Source organism: Mercenaria mercenaria, chromosome 7 (assembly GCF_021730395.1).
Source record: "Mercenaria mercenaria strain notata chromosome 7, MADL_Memer_1, whole genome shotgun sequence".
NCBI lineage: Eukaryota > Metazoa > Mollusca > Bivalvia > Venerida > Veneridae > Mercenaria > Mercenaria mercenaria.
In genome coordinates, this window is record NC_069367.1 from 42,650,928 (window position 1) to 42,675,655 (window position 24,728).

General features: G+C 34.2%; 1 protein-coding gene across 1 annotated transcript in view; it reads right to left on the reverse strand.

Moving 5' to 3' along the window:
• Window positions 1-1,066: 1,066 nt before the first annotated feature.
• The window catches only part of LOC123554301 (WD repeat-containing protein 44-like), a 32,180-nt gene continuing 8,518 nt past the window's right edge, over window positions 1,067-24,728 (reverse strand). Inside the window, exons 5-15 of the mRNA XM_053548243.1 lie at window positions 20,317-20,397; window positions 18,125-18,169; window positions 16,292-16,382; window positions 15,545-15,627; window positions 14,041-14,148; window positions 11,962-12,084; window positions 10,066-10,254; window positions 9,519-9,620; window positions 6,926-7,041; window positions 6,092-6,219; window positions 1,067-5,690 (exon numbers count right to left, since the gene is read on the reverse strand). Coding sequence (XP_053404218.1) covers window positions 5,527-5,690; window positions 6,092-6,219; window positions 6,926-7,041; window positions 9,519-9,620; window positions 10,066-10,254; window positions 11,962-12,084; window positions 14,041-14,148; window positions 15,545-15,627; window positions 16,292-16,382; window positions 18,125-18,169; window positions 20,317-20,397 — 1,230 coding nt within the window. The 3' untranslated portion in view covers window positions 1,067-5,526. The remainder of the gene's footprint in view (window positions 5,691-6,091; window positions 6,220-6,925; window positions 7,042-9,518; window positions 9,621-10,065; window positions 10,255-11,961; window positions 12,085-14,040; window positions 14,149-15,544; window positions 15,628-16,291; window positions 16,383-18,124; window positions 18,170-20,316; window positions 20,398-24,728) is intronic.

Here is a 24,728-nt window from a genome sequence, read left to right on the forward strand (position 1 = left end):
CATTTTGTCATCCTGGTGGGGGCATCAACATGACAAACCATGCTGTTGAGTTATTTCGAACTTTATGATTAGGTTAACTAAAAATTAAGCAAAAATGAGACAAATCAAAATGAATATTAATTCAAGTCAAAGTTGTGGTTATTGCACTCCCTCTTGTTGCCTTAAATCTATAATTTTTAAACATACAGAGTGGACACAAGTACCTGGTGACTGTTTGCTCCACGGATGCAGACTTACTAAAAGACAAATCCAGGGCTTTAAATGATGCATCACAGATAATTGGGTATTGGACATAAACCATTCTCAAGACTGATTTGTCGGAGTAGCTTACAAAAAAGCACTGTACAGTTTGTTTTTGTGAGCGACAAGATAAATGCTATGAAAAGTTTCTATCCACTCCAGGAGACCAGTTTTAATGTAACTTATTATTTGCTGTTGTACTTTATTTTTTGTGAGTACACTTTGCTTCAGTAACTGATAATTCCTTTGTTACGAGGATTAGTTCAGTTTTATATTTCATACTTTCATAACTTTTTCTCAGCAAAATTTATCATAAAAGAATGCAACGACCTTAAAGGATGACTGATATAAAAACATAGCATCTCTTTCAGTCAGTAACATGGTGAATAAATTACATATTCCATATTATCCATAGTAGTAACTGCAAATTCTATGACCTATAGTGATCAGCTAATTCTTTAACCCTTAGCCTGCTGGCAGGCAGATGTTCAGCCTTTGCGAACAGTGCAGACCAAGATCAGGCCGCACATCGTGCAGTCTGATCAGGTCTCACTGTTCGCTATTCTAGAATATTTTCAGTGAAAACCTTGAGTAATTAATTGTACGTCAAAATTAAAGATGACCAGCCATTATAGAAATATAGCAGGTTAATTAATGGAGTTTCATTTACTAAGTTGAAGCTGCATAGTTATAAGCTACTGATGTGTTGTTACGAACATTGAATACTGTAAATATAAGCTCCGCCCCTTCAACTCCCATATAAACTATGACAAAGTCGGTCCATTTTTTATCAAAAAGAAAAGAAGAAGAAACAAAACAGACACCATGATAATTAAACACATTTTATTATGAAAAGTAAACTGTATGTCATGTGGAAATGTATTGCACTAGCCAACAATTATATCAGATTCTTTATAATGTCACAGTTCTTCAACAACCTAGTATGTCACTTCTGGTTACTTTTCAGAATAGGCAAAAATGGAAATCTTCAAAAATCTCATTTACATTTTTAAGTGCCTTAAAATGGTACAAACTGCCCAAGAGAAAGCAATGTATCAATCAATTATTTGCTCTTAACTGTCACTTGATGATGTTTTAATACCACATTAAATGATTTTATGTTATATATTCAATAGTACAGGGTAGTTGTAACTCATCTGAAAAAGGAAAATATTTTAAGTTACCAACACTATTTCTTTATCACAAGGCTTTTGAAGAATGCAATTCAACAAGAAAGTTCAAGATTTTCTCAAATGATCAGTTAGCAACTTTCTGATTGGCTATCAATTCAGGCAGTTTTTCAGACAATGGAATGAAGTACTGCTTTTTAAATGCATGAATAAGGGTTTTTTCATCAAAAATAACATATAAAGGTTTTTGAAGAACACAGACATTTTTTTCTATATGCCTTTCAAACAAGATCTTACATATTCTAATCTATTTCATGAACATAAAATAAGAATGTACTGTAAACTCACATATTTTCCCGGGGTCAAAATTTTACTAATTTGAAATCTTGAGTATATATTTGTGAGATTTAATATTTACCAAATTGTAACAAGAGCTGTCCGTAAGACTGCGCGCTCGACTTTTCTCAGTGCTTGACTCTGAATTAGAGCTTTGCCAGTAAAAAAAAATTCAAGTTAAAAAGGGACCTAACCCTGTCAAAATTCAAATCAGAGTTATGGGAATTGTGTCTCCTGGTGTAGACTTTGATAGTAAATAACTATTTTGAGCTTCAAGTCAAAAGCTTTAATATAAACAGAGACATTTGACTTATCAAATATTTTAACAAAAAATTCTAAGTTAAAAAGGGGCATAATTCTGTCAAAATTCAAATCAGAGTTATGGGAATTGTTTCTCCTGGTGTAGACTTTGATGGTAAATAAGTGTTTTAAGTTTCAAGCCAAAAGCTTTGATAGTAACAGAGATATTTGACTTGATCAAACACTTTAACCAAAAATTCTAAGTTAAAAAGGGGCATAATTCTGTCAAAATTCAAATCAAAGTTATGGGAATTGTGTCTCCTGGTGTAGACTTTGATAGCAAATAACTATTTTGAGTTTCAAGTCAAAAGCTTTAATAGTATCAGAGATACTGACTTTATCAAGAACTTTAACCAAAAGTTCTAAGTTAAAAGGGGCATAATTCTGTCAAAATTCAAATCAGAGTTATGGAGATTGTTTTTCCTGGTGAAGACTTTGATGGTGAATAAGTATTTTAAGATTCAAGTCAATAGCTTTGATAGTAACAGAGATATTTGACTTTATCAAAAACTTTAACCAACAACGACGCCGACACCGGGGCGAGTGCAATAGTTCTACTTTTTCTTTGAAAAGTCGAGCTAAAAATGGTAACCTACTTGAATTAGAATTATACTAATGATGAATATTTACACGAGGATTAATTTTCGTGAGATATAGGGCCTCGCGAATATAGCAAAAATTTAACCATGGCGGAAATTTCTACTTTTACAGTATCAGAAACTTGCCCAGAAAATACTGATGCAAAGTCAGCAAGGAAAAAAAATCTTGTTAACTGTTTTGAAAGTTTCATCTAAATAATATATCATAAACTAATGACTGATTTATCTATTCCATAACACACATTTGGCATTAATTTATTCATGAAAATATTGATATTACACAGTATAGTAGAACTATAAGGGTTGTATCAGCAACATTGAAATTTTAAAATACATGTATGTTGATTACATGGGAACTTATCATCAAGAATTCTGGAATTCCATAGTAAATTTCAGCTAATTTGAACATCAATTTAAGTAAAATTGCAATGCTGTCACCATAAATTTTTAGATTCTTACATATCTCTCCAAATTTCTAATTATTATAATAGTAAAATGTTTGACACAATATGCAAAATTTTGCAAAAATGTTCTTCTTTTTCAAATGCCCATGTGCTCAAACTTCAGCAATGGAGTTTTTCCAATGGAAAAATAACATTTTTAGTGTCAGAACTAATACAATTAAAGATCTGTTAAAAAGTCAAAAGGTATAAATACCTATAGCATAATGTACAACTCATATATTTGTTCTGAAACCATAAGAAAAAAATCTGAAAACACTTGTTACAGATTTTATGAACCAAACAAGAAGTCCTTGAAAACTTACTTAATAACATTTTAAAGCGAAAAGTTGTGGTTAATGCATCTAACTTCTGCATAGATTTAACATAACAAGAAAATAAATTATTGAAAATATGATAATACAATAAATATAACTATAATAATACCAAGCTTATGACAGTTAAGATCAACTAACTCTACGTACTTTTAATCTGGTAATTTTAAAGAAATGACTCATAAGACACTGTTGAAGCAGGACTTTTATAAGATACTTATGGACTTCTCTCCACAAAAATACTAAAATTCATTTTTATAAATAAATTTCTTGTTACATAGGTCTAAGAAATACATTTGTAGCTGTAGATAATCTTTTTCTACAATGTCAATGTCATTGATTTTTCACTAGAATTAAATTGCAGACTAGAAGGTGTTTTTGTCACATAAACATATGTCTCTCCTTATGTATTCTTTTTTAGCTCTGGTGGCTATTTTGTGCTGTGAAGCAGAACATGCCAGCGATATGCACAACTAGGCTCCTGTGAAGTTTCCTCGAAATCCAGCCAGCAGTTTGACCTGTGAAAGCCAGACAAGATTTTTCTACCTTTAGCTTTGGTGGCCATTTTGTGCACTGAAGCGGAACAAGTCGGTGATATGCACAACTCAGCTAGGTACTGATCACTCCTGTGAAGTTTCGTCGAAATCTGTCCAGCAGTTTGACCTATGAAAGGCGGACAAGATTTTTCTATTTTTAGCTCTGGCAGCCATTTTGTGCAGCAAAGAGGAACGTATCGGTTGAACATGCTAGAGATATGCATAACTAGAGTTGGTACTGATCACTCCTGTGAAGTTTCGTCGAAATCCAGCCAGCAGTTTGATCTGGGAAAGCCGGACAAGCTTAAAGCGGATGGACGGAGACGGCGAAGGCAAAAACAATATGCCTTCCCTACCTATGGGGGAGACATAATGATGAGTTTATGAAATTTGCATAATGTAAAATTTAATAAGAATAAATCTATATTTATATTTCTTTTATATAAAATGTGATGTTGACTTTAACTGAATGTTTAGCATGAACACATTAGGAAAATGGTATTATAACTTCCAAGCACTTAAAAGCCCAAACATTCAATATATGGTGATATATAAGCTTGATTTATTTTAATATAGCATACAATATAGGAGTAAATTCACCTGACATGAGTAGAATATGGTCTACTATTTAAATTAACAAGGGAAATTTTGGTGTATATTAATGGTTTGTTCTGCTGCTTTCTCATCAATTGGCAAGAAAAAATTTCTAAAATTTGAACACTTTAAACAATTTTGCAATAAAAACAATAATAAATGGAACTTGAAACTTATAGAAGGAAGACAAATATTACTGGTATAAAACTAGGATAAAAAAAAATATGACAGTCATTGATGGTTCGGTTAAATGAAGGTCTACAGCAAGTTTGCACAAAGAAGTTATTTTCTGACACAACAATTACAAAACAGTAAAATTAACCAATCATGAATCACTAGCGCAACAAGTTCCGATATAAATTATAATGCCATTACCAAGCTCTAAGAGGTATTTTGTTAAACATTTTCTAGATCCAGATGCTGCAAAATGAACTTGAGTCAAATACAGTATCCAAGATAAAGCTACTTTTACAATAAGCATAATGTATCATACTTCGAGGAACAAATTAAGTCATCTTTAAAATTTGTAAGTTGGGGGATAAATAACTGAATTAGTTAAATACTTATGGACAATTTTGTACCAGCTGAAAAACAAAAGCATTCAAATTATAAAGTTTTGGTGTCTCTGTGAATTGCTAAAACATATTTTTACAGTAATTTGCATAGAAAGGTGTAAAATATAAAAACTGTCACTTTTAAATTACATTTAACAAAACGTTACAAGTTGAAAGTACATAGTCTGGCACCTCTGCACAATTGATGACTAACAGGACTGATATATAGAAGCAAATAACCATTTTTTGCACTGTAGTGACAAACTGTCTCAAAATGAAACACATAAACACATTTAAATCTTTTTTCTGTTTCCTTCCCGATTAATGTAAGCCAACATCCTGGACTCCTGGTGAAAACTGATCAGAAAGTGTCACTTGTTCCAAGTCCATGATGCTGGTCAAACCAATGCCATGAATAATCACTGTGGATAAACATGTAAACTTCATGAATAATATCATAGTTCATTTTACTCTGACAACTTTAATACAGCCCATTAGGTCAGCACTAACTATAAATTCAGCTTCTGGGGACGAGTCTTTTGACTTCTTGCTGTTTGAATCGTCTATAGCGAAAAAATGGTTTGAATTTGGAGCAAAGACAGCCACTGTGACTACTGCATTATGCACTGAAATGAAAGAAATAACAATTTGTGTCAGTGAAATAATACGTGTCAAGTGCAAAAAAAAGTACTTTGCAACTGGAAAATTAAAGTGCTGCTATATCATTAAATTTATTTTCTTCCGTTTATAGCAGGTAAAAAAATATCTATCCGACCTTTGCCAAATTCCTACAAATCCTTTTAATTATCTACGCATGTTTTTAATTTTATCCCTATAACAAAAAAAATACCAACAAATATTTTACAAAATTTTAATTCTGACAGCAAAAAAAGACATTAAAAAAGCGACTGTTGTACTCATGACTATTTTTCTTAAAAAAAAATCATATTTATTCCAATCTAACTTAGCCAATGCTTTAAGTTGGCTATTTTGAATACAAAAGCACTGCAAATACAGTATACAATACCTTTAAATGCCTCATAGTAATCATTCCTATCCCTTCTAGCTGAAGAGAATTTATAGAACTCATGTTGTGTCCTCCACAAGTAAACAAACTGATCTTCTGAGCCACACACTATATACTTGCCCTTACAGCTGTAATAGAAAAATAATCATTGAAGATGTCCTAAATATTATGCTATAAAAATATGTTTTCAGCAGTAATTTCAATGTATATGAAATACTTATATTTATTTGTTTCATTGTAAGATCAAAATATCTTTAAGATGTAAGATATGGTGCTAAAGAAATTTCATATTACTTTTAAACAAATTTTTTTTCAGAATTATACCATATTTCATCTGTCCTGTAGTTCAGTTACAGTGAAAAATATTTTTGATAATCAACACTTTTGTCTTGTTTAGTTTAGCACTTGTATTAAACATTGCCCTATTTGTTATTTTTATTTCAAACACTACTGGTATTTCTGAAGACTTATTCTCAAAGCTCAGCATTGTGTCTTTTTGCGTTTTTTTTGTTTTGTTTTGCTTTGTAACAGATTCTATGTAATACATATTATAAGTTAGAAATTTGAAAATATGAACCACACTATATTGTCACTACCTTAATGTACTTGAGAGCAAATAAAACGACAAGCACACAAGGAAAAGGTAATAAAGTTAAACAACTGTTCAACAAACTCACAATATATCATTTTTTTAAGCCCTAAAACTGATTTCAGACACACAAATATAAATAATGCCAGTTTCAAAAATATAAATGCATGTAGCTTAAAACGGACCAAAAATCTGATCATAAACTATTCATATTTGAAAAAAAAAATCATTTAAATAGTTCTTACCTAAAACCTGATCTAATTTGGCTGCTGGTGTTTGTGGGACCTTTATATTTACAGGTCAAGGTCAAATCCCTGAGATCATACAGTCGGACGCGAGAATCATTCGATGTTACTAACACCTGAAATACAATAGAAGAGACAACAGTTAACATCTGATATGGCTTTGATCAAAACAGCTGACACTGATTTGTGATTTCATCTTCTGATGATAAAATAAACGAGAAGTTTATCTGTTTTATCTGCTTTATCTTTGTTGGGTTTAACATCGCACCAACACAATCACAGGTCATATGACGACTTTCCGACATGGTGGAAGAAGACCCCAGGTCCACCTCTAAGCATTATTTCATCAAAGGCCAGCACCAACCTTCCATAAGCCAGCTGAATGGCAGGAATTTAATTTGTTCTTTGGAATTTCATTAATGGATGGCCTGGAGTTTTGAATTAAAACCCTTTCTTAGTCCTGACCAATACCTACAGAGTTAAAAGGGCAGACTTCCTAAAGCTAACCATTACAATCTGGTATAAAATTTATCTGCTACTTAAAGGTAAATCTTCTGTAAAATATTTTTCTGTTACATTAGGTTTTGAGAATAATAATAAACAAATTTATCACATGTTTGACATCACAGGAGTGAAATGAAGCCATTACATAACAAGAGCACCGCCTTGCGGGTGCTGACGCTCATCTGATTTTTTTTGTGTAATAGAAATATTGTCCTACCCATGATTTTCTAAGTCTAAAAAGGGCCATCACTCTTGCAAAAAGCAGGATAGAGTTATGTTTCTTGATGTACAGTGTCCACTTATGATGCCGAAAAACTGTTGCAAGTTTTAAAGCAATAGCTTTGATAGTTTATGAGAAAAGTTGACTTAAACATAATATTCAACCAAGAAAATGATTTTTCTAAGTCCAAAAGGGGCAATAATTATTGCAAAAAGCAGGATGGAGTTATGTTGGTTGCTGTACAGGGTCAGCTTATGATGGTGAACAAGAGTTGCAAGTTTTAAAGCAATAGCTTTGATAGTTTAAGAGAAAAAGTTGACCTAAACATAAAACTTAACCAAGAAATCTGATCTTTTCTAAGTCCAAAAGGGGCCATAAATCTTGCAAAAAGCAGGATGGAGTTATGTTTCTTGCTGTACAGGGTCAGCTTATGATGGTGAACAAGTGTTGCAAGTTTTAAAGGAATGCTTTGATAGTTTAGGATAAAAGCTGACCTAAACATAAAACTTAACCAAGAAAACTGATTTTCTAAGTCCAAAAGGGGTAATAATTCTTGCAAAAAGCAAGATGGAGTTATGTTTCTTGATGTACAGGGTCTGCTTATGATGGTGAACAAGTATTCCAAGTTTCAAAGCAAAAGCTTTGATAGTTTAGGAGAAAAGTTGACCTAAACATAAAACTTAACCAAGAAATCTGATATTTTCTAAGTACAAAAGGGGCCATAAATCTTGCAAAAAGCAAGATGGAGTTATGTTTCTTGCTATACAGGGTCAGCTTATGATGGTGAACAAGTATTCCAAGTTTCAAAGCAATAGCTTTGATAGTTTAGGAGAAAAGCTGACCTAAACATAAAACTTAACCAGGCAATGCCGACGCAGACGCCGACGCCGACAACCGCTCAAGTGATGACAATAACTCATCATTTTTTTTCAAAAAATCAGATGAGCTAAAAATGATAATGCACAAGTGTAATAAAGCTTTGATGTAGACGTCATTTATAGTATAGGAGACGTTGGTTAAATCAGCTTGTTAATATAGTAAAAAAAAGTAGAATTTTTGATGTTTCGGCAGGAAAAGCTAACATGTGATAAAAAGAATAATACATTTGTGACTTTCCATATTGAATTTATCAAACTCCTTGAATAAAATTGATAAAATGCTCGGCAGAGCCTCGCATTTTATCGTTTTATTCAACTTTAATAAAGTCAACATGATAAGACATTCATGTAATATCCTCTATATAAGAACTGTCTAACGACAGCACCCTGCAATATTTGAAGCAATTCCATTTAACACTAACAAATATACAAAAGCTTCAGTCAACATTTTTAAGTTGAAAGAAAATAATATCATTTTGCAAACTGCAAGTTGGAAAATCAAATATGGCTCAGAATGTTCAATCCATGATACTGAAGACTTATTAGTAGTTTGAAAACATTCAGTACAACAGTTATTGAGAAACCTGCTTACAGGCAAAACTTTCACAAAAATTTCTGGATGAAAAAAATAGCACAATTCTAACAAAACTAAAAATCAGAGATTATGTAACTTTCCCTATGAGGTCACCTCATGATGTCAAAGACTTGTATGGAGACTGAAAGCATCTGACCTCACAGTTTCAAAGAAACCTGCTTACTCATGTAGAACGAGTTTTACCTAAGTTAAAAGAAGGCGTAATTATGACAAAACAAAAGCTAGAGTTATGTAACTTGTCCTTGATGCTAAAGACGCGTGTGTTTTTTGAAAGTATTTGGCATAATAGGTCTACAAAAACCTGCTTACATGCAAAACTGTGACAACAAAAGCTCTTATATCTGAAAACATTAAATGAAGCTTTTTAAAATGAAGCATTTCAAAACATGACAATACCTTGTCTTCACCGGGTAAAGGTTCTATACCAGTAATTTTTTTCCCTCTTGAATTTTTTCCTCTGGTTGAGCGTACATGGATCTGTGTGTAATATTTCAAATGCTGAAAAGAAAATACAGTGTATTCTTAATTTTAACTTTAAATGTGTTCCCTGTAAGTAATTGGTAACTTTCCCTAAAATTCTTGAGTTCACATATAGTACCAGTCAGACAGTATTCCTCAAAACAATGGATTAAGAGTGGGATAACAATCTCTAATGCCTTTCTAATAATCAGCTGTTGAGATTTAAAATGTACCAACACAATTTTAAGTCATAAGTCATATGGCAACATTTTAGCTTTAAATGGTGCAGGAAGATCCAAGATACCCCTCTTAGCAACACCTCAGGCATGGGTGCATTCCGTAATAGAATCTTCCACCATATGAAAGCTTCAGGCTTCCTCACATGAAAGAATTCTTTATCCATTGCAGTGTGTTGAACCAAGGAAGTAATGTTAGTTCACCCTAAATTTCACAAACTACGTTGGTATATCAACAGTAAACCTACCTCTGTGCTAAAAAATATACATTTTCCATCATAAGTCCCGACGACAGCAAATTTTCCATTATGACAAAAGTTTGCAGTTGTTATCAAGCTTCCACTGCCAACTTCATTCCACAAGGTAACCTTCTTGTCAGGAATATTCCATAGCCGTAACTTGCCATCTAAAGATCCACTGAGAAAATAGCGGTCATCCTGCACGAAAGATGTGTAAATTACTACAACAAATACAGAAAATTTAAAAGGGAAAAACATCATATTATGACTCTACCACTTTATACCAGTCTAAAATTTCATAATAACTTGAACTCCCACAGTTGAGGCCTATTAAGCTAAATTCTAGCTAAACAACAGTGTGACTTCACAGAGTTGAACACTGTCTTTGAGTCAGCCAATGTGATCACAAACGTGTGTCCTCACACTGCGAAAAATATGTGCATATATGGGAGTATACGGTCCCGTTTATGTCTAATATACGAATATCATATAAAAGGTATCGTTCCTGAAACTATGATCAAAACCTACGCCTTAAACATACTTTTGGACCTTGACAATCCCTAACTTTGAATACTGACATAAACTGTTGAAACGTATTTATGCTAAGTATGAATGAACGGATCCATGTGAGAACAACATGAATGTCCAATTAAAGAATACGGGATTCCCGTATATGGAATGTTCCATATACGGGAAAAATGTTTCTGTATACGCCCGTATATTAGAAGTATACGGAATGCGTACACTCCCATATACGGAACCATTTTCCGCAGTGTCAGTGATTTATTTAATTTTCGTTTGTGGGAAAATACATATATAAATTAGAAAATGAATATGAAAAATCTATATTATAACTGTTTCTTTAAAAGCATTCTTATATCAATCTCTCTCTAACATATATATCAACATAAAAGGTGTTCTAAGGTTTTCAAGAAGAGATCTATGTTTTCTTAAATGAAATACACAAGCCTATTTTAAATTCTTGTTACAACATTAATCCACAAAATTAGATTTTACAAATGTTTTACAATCCTAAATGTCTAAAGTTTGTAAGAATTATTTCAAATTTTGACACTAAAGATCCTTACTTCACTATACAGTCAAAATCCTACATCATCCATATCCATACAAATATGAAAGCCCTTATTAACCCTTAGCCTGCTAAATTTCTATAATGAACTTGTCCATCTTTCAATTTGGACAGTGCCATTAACTGTTAAAAGGGGTGCTTACCTAAAAGATACTGACTGCATGGCGAACAGTGCAGATCTTGATCAGACTGCATGGATGTGCATTTGTTTATTTGGGTTTTACGGCGCACCAACACAGTATAGGTTATATGGCGCCAAACAGGACTACAAATTTTGGTTTCACATCTCATTTACATCGAAATAAAAAGCATGGATGTGCAGGCTGATCATGATCTACACTGGTCTCAAAGGCAGAAACAATCGTGTCTAGCATGATAAGGGTTGATATTATGCAACAAATACTCATCCGTACAAGCCATATGAGAGACTCTCTTTTTACAGAATAAAGAAATATCTAGACTTTTTAACAGAATAAAAGGTAAAGGTAAAGGTCTTGTATATTATAGTGTCATCCCTATTGAAAGAGCCAGCCAATTTGGTTTATGAGACATCTTTATTGTGCATACCAATTACCTCCCAACTCTAGGTGCCAGGCAGATAGAAGTCAGTAACCATTCATTTAACTAGCTCGCAGTGCACGAACCGGCCTTTTCGGAAGGAGTCCCATGACAAACATCCCCCAGACGAATGCTCTAACCTTTAACCTCTTGATCCCAAGGCAGATGCCTTAACCACTTGGCCGCAGTGACCGGATTGTAAATACTCAATTTCATTTAAATGTATGACTGATGCATCAGATAAAATGAAAACCTACCTTTGGGTGAAAGACTATAGACGTGACAAAATCTACATGTTGAAATGTACAGAGACATTCTCTCCGTGATAAATGCCACAATCTTACTGTCTTATCCATGGAAGATGACAGGATAAAATAATTCTGAAAATATATGGTAGTGTACACAAATTAAGAAAACAGATTAAACATTTCATTAATGTTGTTTAGCAAAATTTCAGATTTTACATTTTATAACTAGACCAATGCTTCTGAAAACAAAGCCAGAGCAACAGAAAAGTTTTCAGAGTCAATTGGGTGTAACCCCATTATTTTGGATTGAAATATGTATATGGAGTTTTGCTTCAACTGCATATTCAAGCACTGCAGTTCAAACTTTCAAAAAGCTATAATAATGTCAAAATGTCTGAAAATGGTTAAAATTAAAAAGTTTATTAAGTATTTACAATTCAGACAAGAAAGTATCATGCACAATACAAAAGTCTATGACACATTATGCATAATGCAAAATTTATGACACATCATGTAGAGTACCTAAGTCTATGATGCATCATGTAGAATAGTTAATTTATGGCACATCATGTAGAATATCTAAGTCTATGATGCATCATGTAGAATACCTAAGTCTATGGCACATCATGTAGAATAACTAAGTCTATGATGTATCATGTAGAATACCTAAGTCTATGGGCATCATGTAGAATATCTAAGTCTATGATGCATCATGTAGAATACCTAAGTCTATGGTGCATCATGTAGAATAACTAAGTCTATGATGCATCATGTAGAACACCTAAGTCTATGGCACATCATGTAGAATATCTAAGTCTATGATGCATCATGTAGAATACCGAAGTCTATGGTGCATCATGTAGAATACCTAAGTCTATGATGCATCCTGTAGAATACCTAAGTCTAAGGCACATCATGTAGAATAAGTAAGTCTATGATGCATCATGTAGAATACCTAAGTCTATGGCACATCATGTAGAATAAGTAAGTCTAGGACACATCATGTAGAATACCCAAGTCTATGATGCATCATGTAGAATACCTAAGTCTATGGTGCATCATGTAGAATACCTAAGTCTATGATGCATCATGTAGAATACATAAGTCTATGGTGCAGCATGTAGAATACCTAGGTCTATGGCACATCATGTAGAATGCCTTAGTCTATGATGCATCATGTAGAATACCTAAGTCTATGGCACATCATGTAGAATACCTAAGTCCATGATGCATCATGTAGAATAAGTAAGTCTATGACACATCATGTAGAATACCCAAGTCTATGATGCATCATGTAGAATACCTAAGTCTATGGTGCATCATGTAGAATACCTAAGGCTATGGCACATCATGTAGAATAAGTAAGTCTAGGACACATCATGTAGAATACCTAAGTCTATGGCACATCATGTAGAATAAGTAAGTCTAGGACACATCATGTAGAATACCTAAGTCTATGGCACATCATGTAGAATACCCAAGTCTATGATGCATCATGTAGAATACCTAAGTCTATGGTGCATCATGTAGAATACCTAAGTCTATGGCACATCATGTAGAATGCCTAAGTCTATGGCACATCATGTAGAATACCTACGTCTATGGTGCATCATGTAGAATACATAAGTCTATGGCACATCATGTAGAATAAGTAAGTCTAGGACACATCATGTAGAATACCTAAGTCTATGGCACATCATGTAGAATGCCTAAGTCTATGGCACATCATGTAGAATGCCTAAGTCTAGGACACATAATGTAGAATGCCTAAGTCTAGGACACATCATGTAGAATACCTAAGTCTATGGCACATCATGTAGAATACCTAAGTCTATGGCACATCATGTAGAATGCCTAAGTCTATGATGCATCATGTAGAATAAATAAGTCTATAACACATCATGTAGAATACTTATGTCTGCAGCACATCACTCAGAATACCTAAGACTGTAGCACATTATGTAAAATACCTAAGTTTGCATGATGAATACCTAAGACTAAGACAGATCATGCAGGATACCTCAGTCTATGACACATCACGTAAAAGTTACTGTAGACTTTTGAAAATCATGTAAAAAATTTCAGCACCTTTGACCACGAAACGTCGAGCAAGTCAGCAGTATGTCCCCTGTATTTACAGAATGGCTTTGTCTTAAATGGACCTTTTCTGCTGTCTTCAACAGTCTCCGCTGTTGCCTGAAATATTTATCATACTGTTAATCACATTATATTCGCGTGATCTTTATTTCGCGAACTCCCGCACCCTGAATTACTTCACGGATTTATGAATTCGCGACTGGAGGGTCAGAAATTAAAATTCACGAAGGTTCTTATCTAATATTGGCGAAATTCCAATTCCGGAATTCATGCATTAATGCCCATTCTTGTGTACCGTACAGAATTTATGCATGCCAAAGACTCGTTAAATGTACATGGTCCGTAACGGTCATTTCGTATTAGTAATCTGTTACTTTATTCACACAAATTGCTTTTGTTTTTGACTTAAATTGATTGAATGGAGCCTTTTAATCCTTTATTCAATTTATGGTCGCTTATTTTTATTACATTTAATAGCTGATCAAATGTTGAAAGTTTGTTACAGTCCTTTCATAGATAATTGTAAATTGCAAGTATTTAATACAATGGTGTGATAAATTATCCGCTAATCACTATTGTTATCTGAACAAAATGTGTAAAAAATCAGGTTTGTCAAGAAGATAAATGATACAGATCATACAATTTGCACTAAGGAGAAACTCTCCATAGCCTGTTAAAAACAAAGTTGTCATGTTATAGACATCCCTGCCAGCTACATGTAGATCCAACCTCTACACCTTAGCGTTAATTCTGTATTTTAGTGGTATATTATACATGAAATGTAGTTTCAAGGATTTTTATAATATAGGTATCATCAGACATTGAAATAAGTCAAAGTTCATTCAATAAACATCGCGTACATGCGGTTAGTATTCATTGCTGAACTTTTGGGACATTTTTTTCTGGATATGACTGTATGTTATGGAAGGAAACTTAAGCGGATTTATCAATTCGCGATGCACCCGATTCGCGAAAAATAGCGAAAATTAAAACACCGCGAATAATACCGGATTTACAGTACCTGTAAGTAATATATCTACAGCAATCATTATATAAACATTCCTCAAACATACTCATTATGAGCTTACTAGAGTTTGTGGGGAGATGGTTACACACCTTCATAAAGAACAGTTTCAGTGGCATTCAAAAATAGAGTTATTCAATACATCAAACAATATGGAAGAAACCACACTTTTCAACACATTGTGTGAAATAGCTTTAGCTTGTATAATTATTCAACTCTTTACAGTACTCACCTAAATCAGTAATACTTGAAAGAAGGTGAATAACAATATATGCATCTAAACTTTTAATCAACATGCAACCTATGGTTATATCAGAATTCAACTGTTGAACTCTTGCATACATAAGCAGGACACACAAAGCCTGTCATCTCTTAATTTCAAACACTTAAACTATGTAGAATTGAGACATTTACCCTAAAATTAAAAGTGCCATGACATGTACAAATACGTACATGATAATGTACACTTACCCCTAACTCCATAGAAGACTGTTCTGAAGACAGAGATGGTATTGAACTGAGACTTTCCTGAGACGGGGCTGGAGAAACTTTCACTGAAATTACACGTAGTGAGTACATCATTAAAACATTATAATAGGTATATTGCCGGTAGTTACTCTGTCTCTCTCATAATCTGTTATAAGTATAAATTCCAGTTATTTTTTGTATTCATTATGTAAAATTTTCATCTACAGTAACACCTGTGTTGAAGACTGCCTATGTTTTGCGACCTGCTGACCATAAAGATCACTGATGTCATGTATCAGTAATCCGCAGCAGTGTGTTTTGACCCATGTAAAATGACCAACTTCATATTTATAAAGACCATATTTACTCTTACAATATTAATTACTGGATTTGTTAGTGACCCTCCAAAGGAAATATGTGGTGTCAGCATGACATATGGGGGCAGGACCTCCCTATTTATCATACCTACCCTACATATTTTTATGGCGGGTCATTATCAAATCCAATAACTGAACTGTTTTAATGAGCACTTACATTTAGCCTAACCTGACTACAAGACTTTCTGACCCTCCACAGAAATATAGGGGTCACCATCTGATGACTTTTAAATCAATGAAAATGCTAGAATCTTAAGGAAGGTAAAGCAATGTAACATGGTCTTTCTATACAAATCTGAAAATATTACATCCTTCTACAGGCACTTTATCAAAGGCACAAATGATACTGGAAGAATACATTTGAAGAACTCACTTTCAACATATTTCTGTCTCATGTCATCAAAGTAGTTGTATGCTGAATCTAGAACCCAGATCCTGAGAACACTGTCCTGGCCTCCTGTAGCCTGAAAACAAAATGAAAGAATGCATTATATTCAGCACAACTTCTAGGTTTCAAACAAACTTTGCTTATTTAGTTAAATCCCAAATAATGGATTTTTTTCTGAATCTGCTGCTCCTGTACTCATTTATACATATTGAAACATTATATATCTTCAAAATGTTTAAAGGGAGGATTAAATTTTTAACACAATTGATTCATAAAGAAGCTGCTTTAAGTGGTTTTCTTTTTGTTGAATTCACCAATGTTACATCCTGCCCAGCAGTGTCAAAGAAAATGTTCAGTTTGCAAAAACAGTAAATCAAAGGCCTGAAGGGCCTGAGTCGGCTAATGATTGATGTACTGACAGTATAGTCTACCAGTTTCAGTTTGTTTTTAGTTTTTTTCTTAAAATTTCATAACACAGCTCGATATTTACCCAAAATATTATATCCGGATACGATTACACTTTTCTCCAGTTTCAACGATATATTTTACAAATTGTGATGATACGAAGACATTTAGCAGCAATTGGCGGTATCTGACATTGAAGTTTACGGTTAAATTACCTCTTATTTAAATCTTTTCATAAAAAAGTTGTTTCGATTTGTGAAAGCAGCCAAACATAGACGATCTACTTTCGATTTCAAAAACTACAAGAAAATACAATTTAATGTTTCGCCGATTTGTTTATTTCTCGAAAAATAAGAATTAAAATCATTTTTAATATCAGTAGTAACTAAACAAACCAGTAAGAGCTTCTTCTTCCGATAATTTATCCGTTTACTGACTGCAAAATTCAACCCACACAAAGTTTATAGAAATCATACGATGCGTGTTTACGTTCAATGTGGGAGAATTAAGGCTGATCGGCTATGTTACCTAACGCATCCAGACGATTCAGATTTTGTTTTTAAAAAAGCATTGTGTGCGTTTCTGTAATTTTATATATGTTTTTATACGCTTAGAAATTATTAAACATGCGTATTTGCATTATTTCTATACGTAATTTACGCTAATACGCATCTTATCTGGAGCCCTGTGGAACTATTTTTTGTCTTTCGCTGGATGTTACCCAAGCTTTGTAAGCCTGCGCAATTCTTAAAATGCACATTTATGCTTAATGAGTTACATTCGAGTATTGCACAATTACAAGTCATAAATATGACAGATTACATCGTATATTGGTCATAGCAAAGGGAATTGACACAACTTAACTTCATTCATGCCGTGAACTGTTTGAAGTTTGAGAAATCTAATGGAACTACATCCCTTCACGTGTTATTCGGTCCATTTAGAGAATCGCTGAACAGCAAGGACTCGTCAAAAGGCTTTCAGCCTTTAGCCGACTCAAAAACTAGAACTGTGGCCATAGGACAGGGATGTCCCCACATACTGTGCCATCCTCTAAATAGCAATGTTTTTATCAAGAAAGGGCTATAATTCTAGAAAAAATATCAACAGAAAAACATCCATTATTTATGGTCATCTTCACAGGAAGGTCCTTCATCTGTGAAACTTTCAAGCATATCCTTTCAATAGTGTTTGAGGAGTTGGATACACAAGACTTTTCTCTATATTCTATATAGTAAAACTATCGAAGGGCCATAACTGCAGTAAAAATAATCACAGAAGATTTCGGGACGTACAGATGAACTGTCGTACGGACGTACGGACTGCAGGAACGCTATATGCCCCCCACATAAATGTGTGGGGGCATAAAAATCTTGCATGTATTACAACCAGGGTGAAGTTATTTTAACTTACCAGTAACCTTCCACATGGTGAGAACTTCATCGCCCACACTGCACCCTGAAATCAGACGTAAGAAACATTTACAGCCAAATTTATTTTCTTTTATAAATTGTCACACAGTCAAAGTATTTCAATATCCATTAAATCATAATAACCCCAGGGCAGGGCACTTCACAGTCATCAAGTTGTTGTGGTTGCTGACCTCATGCCACTGTTCAAGTGGTTATGTCTGCTTGCCTATATCATGCCACTGTTCAAGTGGTTATGGCTGCTTACCTATATCATGCCACTGTTCGAGTGGTTATGGCTGCTTACCTATATTATCATTATTATTATTATTAAACCAGATTTATATAGCGCCCTTTTCATGATCAATTTCACGTTCAAAGGCGCTTTACATAGTTCAAATGCAGCCACACAGGTCACATAATTCATCCTCTACTAGTACAGACACAGAGCGATCTGACCAGAGGGACAGAGTGAGACAAAGCCCCCACGACAGAGAGATCAGAAATCAGATACAGGCTTGTCCGGCTAACTTAGCCTAGCTCGTTTCGAATAGACAGCCTGGTTCTTTAAGGTGCCCAGTGTATAGCACTGATACACGCAAGGATTGCCTGGGTTCCTGACCAGTACACCTCTAGTTGGGTGGGAAACACTGAAAAGCGTTTCTGAAAATTCCCGAGTAGCTGCCGGGGATCGAACCCCCGACCTCAGGATTGGAAGGCCAGTGTGCAAACCACTGAGCTATCCGTCCATATCATGCCACTGTTCGAGTGGTTATGGCTGCATACCTACATCATGCCACTGTTCAAGTGGTTATGGCTGCTTACCTACATCATGCCACTGTTCGAGTGGTTATGGCTGCTTACCTAGATCATGCCACTGTTCGAGTGGATTTGGCTGCATACCTATATCATGCCACTGTTCGAGTGGTTCTGGCTGCTTACCTATATCATGCACTGTTCGAGTGGTTATGGCTGCTTACCTATATCATGCCACTGTTCAAGTGGTTATGGCTGCTTACCTACATCATTTCACTGTTCTAGTGGTTATGGCTGCTTACCTACATCATGCCACTGTTCGAGTGGTTATGACTGCTTACTGTTCGAGTGGTTATGGCTGCTTACCTATATCATGCCACTGTTTGAGTGGTTATGGCTGCTTACCTATATCATGCCACTGTTCGAGTGGTTATGTCTGCTTACCTATATCATGCCACTGTTCAAGTGGTTATGTCTGCTTACCTATATCATGCCACTGTTCAAGTGGTTATGTCTGCTTACCTTTATCATGCCACTGTTCAAGTGGTTATGGTTGCTGACCTATGTCATGCCACTGTTCAAGTGGTTATGGTTGCTGACCTATGTCATGCCACTGTTCAAGTGGTTATGGTTGCTGACCTATGTCATGCCACTGTTTAAGTGGTTGTGGCTGATGACCTATATTATGCCACTGTTTACTTTAAACCTATTTATTTCACACTAATTGTAGAGAAAGGTATCACAACTTTAACTATATGCCTTATGACTACTTCCTGAATTCCTGACCAATACTTGCTGCCTTGGTATGGGATTTCCTACAATGCCTCCATCTGCTCTCACTGGGATTCCAAGATGCTTCATCCATAACAGGATGTTGACCCTCTACCACTGTGCCTCCCATGTCTTGTTATGCAACTATTCAAGATCCATACATTCTCAGAAACTACCATTATGTGAAATACACCTTTTTTCAGAAACTCCCATAATGTGAAATGTACACTCTTTTTTTCAGAAACTCCCATAGTGCAAACAACATAAATTTTTCGAAAACCACCATTATGAGAAATACATACATTTGTCAGAAATGTCTATAATAAGAGATGCATACATATTTCAGAAACTCACATAATGCTAGAAAAATGTTTGTTAATAGACTTTTATCACTCATTGCAAGAGTTGCAGAATAATATGGAAACCAGTCTCAAACATCTAGCATCCGATTGGCCGCTTCTGAGCACAACCTTGAAACTGACCAATGGAAAAAGAGTCTGTCCTAGACTGGTCTCAGTATTCAGTTCTAGACTACATGCAGAATGTGTAGAAATCAACACACACAACAGGAACCTTGTGAAATAAATACATAACACCTCATACTATGTATTCCTTAAAAAAAATGGTTACCTAAATGAAAATAGAAAGATTTCAGAGCCAGAGACTTACTGTATGTTCACCACTAAGGTCCTGCACTGACTTGAGCTGTCCAAAATCATATGGTCCTTTCTTGTTGTGATTTGCTTTAAACTGTAACAATATCAAATATGCCTATTTTTACAAATGAACATTTTGAACATTTGAGCAAAACAATTCTATATATTAAGAGACTTTTTCAAAACCCATTATACTGGTGTGTAAAAACTTCTTAATTTGACTACATTTCACTGTCACAATATTTCTGAATACAGTCAAAAGGTCAAATGGACTGCTTAAAACAGGTGACCACCTACAGCAGGTAGTGATATTTTCGAGAGTACAAATTATGTCTGTGGAAACCATGACACATATATATGAAATGTGGACAATATATCTTACTCAAGTATTACTGAATGAAAAAGTCTATTCATATTTTACTGGTTTCGAAGCAGTTTCCGTCGGGTAGTAGTATCCGTCAACGCATTATTTTACGTTTCGTGACATTCTTCACAATGAAGTCGAGATTGTTTCCACAACGCTACCCTGCAATCCAGAGCTCTGTGAAATTTCAGCAGCAAAGGGTAAAAACTTTCCAAGAAAACTCGAATTGTTCATTCTATAATTGTTTTGTTTACATTCCGCACATGGGGGATTTCACGTGCAACCAATGCGCATGCGCAAAGAATACCTCTGTAATCCCCAATTAAGTTGAAAGTTCCTCCTTTTTGCAGTCGAAACCAGATGGTTTACCAAAAATACATAATAAAGATAAAAATGAGTCATTTTTGTGCATCGGTAGAACATCGCCTCCACAAGCATGAGATCGCGAGTTCGAGTCTCAGGTTTTGCTTTTTTTTTACCTCCTATTTTCAACAAGCCTAATTTAACACATGAACCTTCAAATTTCTTAAAATTGTATTAATTAATTTCACCAGAAAGATTAAAAAAAACACGGATGGTGCTTTTCTAGTCGTATTCACTGTAAAATTGTACATAAATATTAAAACAAAAATTGATGACAGAAACTGCTTCTGTAGTCAACCGATTCATAATTTTAACATGTCCAAAACATTGTGGAATGATACTTATTTCACTTGGGTATTAATTACATTTTACTCGGACTTTATCATAGACTCCCTGTGTTAAATCTCAAACTTTAAACTAAAATAAAGGTATTAAATCCATAAATCATTTCAATGAAACTTCAAAGTTTTGTTGTTTGTAGCATCAACTGGGGCTTGTGCAGTGAAAAATCTGAATTTAATTTCTAAAGTAGTGTGATATTTATTTCTAAAGTCACTATATTTTCATTGTAAATATACTTCGTTATACCCAAGTGGAAACTGGCAGGTACTTGAAAATGCAGCTCTCTGATTGGTCAGTTAGAACCCCTTATGTTCAGTGATGTCATGATAAAGTTAAGAATTCAGCTCTATTTATTCCTCCCTTTTGGAGCCCCTCTGTGTGTTATCACGTGCGCTAGACACTATTGATATTCATGTTTTCGTAAAGCAGAAGAGCTAAGGTGTTCTCTTTGGGAGCATTTTACGGAACTGAAACGTTCAAGAAAAAAGATATTTTAAAAACCTTCATTTTATGACGGAAACATCTTCGAAACCAGTACTGTATATTTAAGACTTGTGGTAATTTGTCAACCATACATAAATACATATAAAGTTCAAAACACTACTGTTTCAAGTCAAGTGGCCAACGGATTTATGATTTATCTTTACATTTATTTCATTCACAATATTATCATCAAAACCAATAGAGAAATAAAGAATTCAGTTAAATCATTTTAAAAATATTCAAGTTAACCTTTAGCCTGCTAAATTTCTACAATGAACTGGTCCATCATTCAATCTTGGCAATACCATTTATTATTCAAAGGAGTGTTCACTGAAAATTTACTGACTGAATAGCGAACAGTGCAGACCATGATCAGCCTGCACAGATGTGCAGGCTGATCTTGGTCTGCACTGGTCGCAAAGGCAGAATCACTAGCTACCAGCAGGCTAAATGTTAAAGTATATAAGACCCAAATTTCACATTTGAAAACATGAACAACTACCGGTACTACATAAAGTTTATGTAAACCTAAAATTAACATGTTTATATGTAATAACAGTACAAAGCATTAGGTTTTAAATAGTACACACTGTGACTGTATACAATGTTAAGCTAAACACAACATAAATGTGTACTACCGCTAAAAAAAATGGAAGTTTTTTAACAATGGATTGTTACTGCATGACATTTAATTATGAATGAAGCTCTATATATACAATAGTAAACTTTAATACATTTGATGAGGATTTTCTACATTTGAAGTAAATATCTGAAGCATACATGTGATCTCCCGCGCGGGAGGGTCAAAATCCCGATTTTTTCACCTTGCCTCCCGTAAAAAAAAAAAAAAAAAAAAAAAAAAAAAATCAGTAAATCAAAGTGTCACGGAATGTTGTGTAATATACATGTTTGACACACATGTAGCTGGAGGAAAGAGTTGTTTTTCACAGGTGAATTTTGGTAACATGATTGTTTTGATAAGGGATTATATTAGACAAGCTGGGTCTTTTCCACCTGTCTCACGGAGCCGAATATCGGTCTATTCTCAAAGCCATTTAGGCTCCATTTTTTACCAGTTTGAAGCAAAAAAAAAAAAAAAACACCCAGTTATAAGAAATAATTCCCAGCTGAAATGATTTTTTGATTATTCAATAATAAAATCACATAAATAATTGTTGGAAAAACCAACCCATTACTATTCTTAGAAAATGAATGTTATTTCCCCTTATGCAGTTACGCCATTTTCTTCCAATGTTTACAAAATTAATTTGCTAATAAAGTCGGACTTATTTCATTGAAAAATGGATGAAAACACGCACTCACTGATTTGATATCAATCTACATTATTTTGGTAAGGGTAAAGACATGTTGATGCATTTCTGTTTTCTGTTTTTCATGTCAAAATCATTAATGATCAGCATTTTTATACGAAAGTGGGTGGGGTAAGGAATTAATTTAGGAGTTGTGTTCAGACCAATTTAGAGCTTCGATTTTTTTTCAGTCCTCGATTTGAATAATGTTAATGCATGTTCACAACCATTTCACCCCTAAATTGAGACTTTGTTTCTACAAATTTAACCTGTCAAGAAAGTTACTTAGTTAGAACAAGAGGGAGCTTCTGTAAGACAGCATGCTCGACTTTTCTCAGTGATTGACTCTGAATTAAAGCTATGCCAGTAAAAGGGGCAATTAAAGCTTTGCCAGTATTTAAGGAGCATAATAGTCAATAGCTTTGAATGTAACAGAGATACTGGACATTATATAAAACTTCTAATCAAGAGTTATGAGGATTGTTTCTTCTGGTGTAGGGTTATGCGTTATTGTGCGGCCTAAAATGTTGGATTTTGTCTCTAAATTTTGTGTCCGTGCGCGTAATTTATGTCGATAAAAAACCTCCAGTTTTGAGACCCCAACTCCAGCTGAAAAATGGCAAACCTCCAGTTTTGGGATTCTGAACTTATCACATGTATGATCTGAAGACAAAATATTCATTATAAGTGAAAGATGGCCATTGGATATCTATAAATCAGTCAGTTCTAATATAATAATAATAATAAACAAGAGGGCCATGATGGCCCTATATCGCTCACCTGTTATCATTGCACTTGAGGACAAGAAGGTCCTCAGAAATATATCTGTCCAAAGGACAGGAACAACAAAGGAAAGAAATTTAACCAAAAAGAAAAAAAATTCTAACAAGGTACAGATATGTCAAAATACACCTAAAAATTGATGGTACCATCCATGTTGTACCACAGAAAAGTGGTCTCGGTTTTTCCCTACGGCCAATATTAAAAAAGTTACTAAAAATAAGCTATTTATAGTAACGTAAAAGGGAAGTAATTAAAAAGAAAATTATTGTAAGTGAACAAAAGAAGGATCTGCCAAATAAATCTGTTGATATAAATGAAATTTCAGATCAGTATCTTCATTAGTTACGGAGATATACCCATTTTAATTTGAAATAAAGGGAGGTAATTTGACATAAAATCAGTCCATAGTTATCTACCCTGATTGGCTCAGTGCAACTAATGACAATAATGAAATTTCAAATAAGTGCTATAAGTACTTACTGATATAAATCCATTTTGATTACAATCAGGGGAGGTAATCAGATACAAAATAACTCTGGAACCTACGACTGAATCTGATTTGCCATGGAATCCAAGATTTATTATTGTTGAAGATATTTTGGAAGTTTGTATCAAATAAAACCATAAATGAAGTCTCTATATGGCTGCGAAAGCCAAAATAGCCAATTTTGGACCTTTAAGGGGCCATAACTCTAGAACCCATGATGGAATCTGGCCAGTTCAAAAAGGAACCAAGATCTTGTGGTGATACAAGTTGTGTGCAAGTTTGGTTAAAATCAA